Source organism: Gregarina niphandrodes (genome assembly GCF_000223845.1).
Source record: "Gregarina niphandrodes unplaced genomic scaffold scaffold00028, whole genome shotgun sequence".
Lineage (NCBI taxonomy): Eukaryota > Apicomplexa > Conoidasida > Eugregarinorida > Gregarinidae > Gregarina > Gregarina niphandrodes.
This window is the reverse complement of record NW_011645797.1, coordinates 36,471-38,260: the sequence shown is the minus strand read 5'-3', so window position 1 is coordinate 38,260 and position 1,790 is coordinate 36,471. Positions and strand designations below refer to the sequence as shown.

The window sequence follows — 1,790 nt, the reverse complement described above, 5'->3', positions numbered from 1 at the left end:
ATGGTCTGTCCCCTACTCGGGGGAGGGGGGGGGGGTGGTCTGTCCTCCGCATGTGCGGGTGGTCTACGTTATACGGTTGTGGCCGTCATCGTGTCCGAGAACCTCCCGTCCCGCAAGTACATCGTCCAGCACGATCGTCCGCGTCTGCAAGGCGTTCTTCGTGACGATTTCCGCCGCGTATATGTCAGTCATCCACCCCGTCAAGTTCATTTTCTCGTCGTCTTGTGACACCTGGAACACACAATGGGTCCCTGCGGTGTTCTCCGGAAACACGTGCAACGGGAACCTCTCATTCAGACACAAGGCGGCGTCGCGAGTGCCCCACCCCAAAATCTGGACGGATTGCAACATTGTATTCGGCTCAGTCTTATGCAACTCCGGCAGGTCAATGAACACCAGCTCCTCGTCCCACTCATCTGCCTGTCCACATGTCTCCTGTGCACACTCTTGCTGTCCACGCTCCTGTTGTGTAGCTGCCCAGTTCGGTTGGGCCGTCGCTTGTAGACCTGTGGTTGCCTGTGCCTCCGACACAAGGTCTGTCCGCAGGACTGTGTCCGGCTGAAGGACTGTGTCCGGCTGAAGGACTGTGTCCGGCTGAAGGACTGTGTCCGGCTGAAGGACTGTGTCCGGCCGCATGGGAATTAAAACCGTCTTGCGGGGGGTCGAGTTTTTGTTTTGAAACGAATGAATGCACTCATCTGTCAAGCGTCGGAGACCTGAAGATGACGCTGTGACAAGCCACACCACGACGATCCCGAAACGAAGACTGCAGGTTTCGGCCCTATCCACGACCGGGCCGACGAAGCGGCCAGCTGTGACTGCACCAACAACCTCCACCAAGAACCCCCGTCTCAGCCGGCCGATTGTCGCCTCAAAAGGTGTTGTTACGGGCGCACAACAAGGCCTGATTGTCTCCCCTTCTAACGCAAGAACCCTCCCTCCCAAAAGCACCACTCGAGCTCCCGCCATTGTCTCCGGCGTACCGCGCGTTCTCGCAAACTCTCGCAGAACCGGACCTAGCTCCGGCTCCGGCTTCGGAGGCGGTTCCGCTTTCGGGTCTCGAGAACAGTCGGCGACTGCCCAGTCGGCGGCCGGGCGGCCGCCGACCGCGCGGCCGACGGCCGCGAAGGAGAGACCCGCGGCCGAGTCCATAACGCGCAGTCTGGCGCCGAGACGTTCGGATGCCATTGTCCCGAAAGGAGTGTCTTCGAACCGACCGCAAGCGGCCCGGCCACTAGGCACGACTTCGCGGCCTATTGTTACAGCAGGCGGGATATCGTCGTTGGGAAGCTCCTCGCTGGGTGCGCTGGGGACATCCGCACAAGTCAAGTTCAAAAGCACTCAAGCGGTAGACAGCCACGGTAGTGGTGGTCACGGCGTGGGTGGTCAGGCGAGGAGAGCCGCAGGGCCCAGTCTAGTGAAGCCCGGAGTTCCCGTCAAGGCCGCTGTGGGTGGCGCTGCCAAGGCTGCCGCGGCCGGTGGCACGCCGAAGGCCGTCCCAGGCGGCGCGGCCAGGGCAGCCGGTTCCTTGTTGAATGCGCGGCAGCCATTCAAGAAGCAGGCGGTATCCATAATTCCACGACAGGGCGGCGTGGGAGCACCCTCGGCATCGGTGTTAGCAGCCCCTTCGGCGTTGGCGCAGATGCGGCAGATGCAGCGGCCGAGCGCGGGTCCTCTGATGAGAGCGACCGTGGCGAGCACGTTGCGGGGAGGCGGTCCCATTGTGGGCGGATTGGGCGGAACGGCCATTGTGGGCCGGCAGATGGGAGCGGCGCGGCCAGACGTCTCTC

General features: G+C 62.5%; 2 protein-coding genes across 2 annotated transcripts; both read right to left on the bottom strand.

The window, feature by feature from the left end:
- Window positions 1–63: 63 nt before the first annotated feature.
- GNI_117170 (hypothetical protein) lies at window positions 64–1,188 on the bottom strand (the record flags this gene model as incomplete). Its single annotated transcript, XM_011133457.1, has 1 exon — window positions 64–1,188. One exon carries the CDS (start codon window positions 1,186–1,188, stop codon window positions 64–66), a length of 1,125 nt encoding a protein of 374 aa, XP_011131759.1.
- Window positions 1,189–1,386: 198 nt separating this feature from the next.
- GNI_117160 (hypothetical protein) lies at window positions 1,387–1,722 on the bottom strand (the record flags this gene model as incomplete). Its single annotated transcript, XM_011133456.1, has 1 exon — window positions 1,387–1,722. One exon carries the CDS (start codon window positions 1,720–1,722, stop codon window positions 1,387–1,389), a length of 336 nt encoding a protein of 111 aa, XP_011131758.1.
- Window positions 1,723–1,790: the final 68 nt, after the last annotated feature.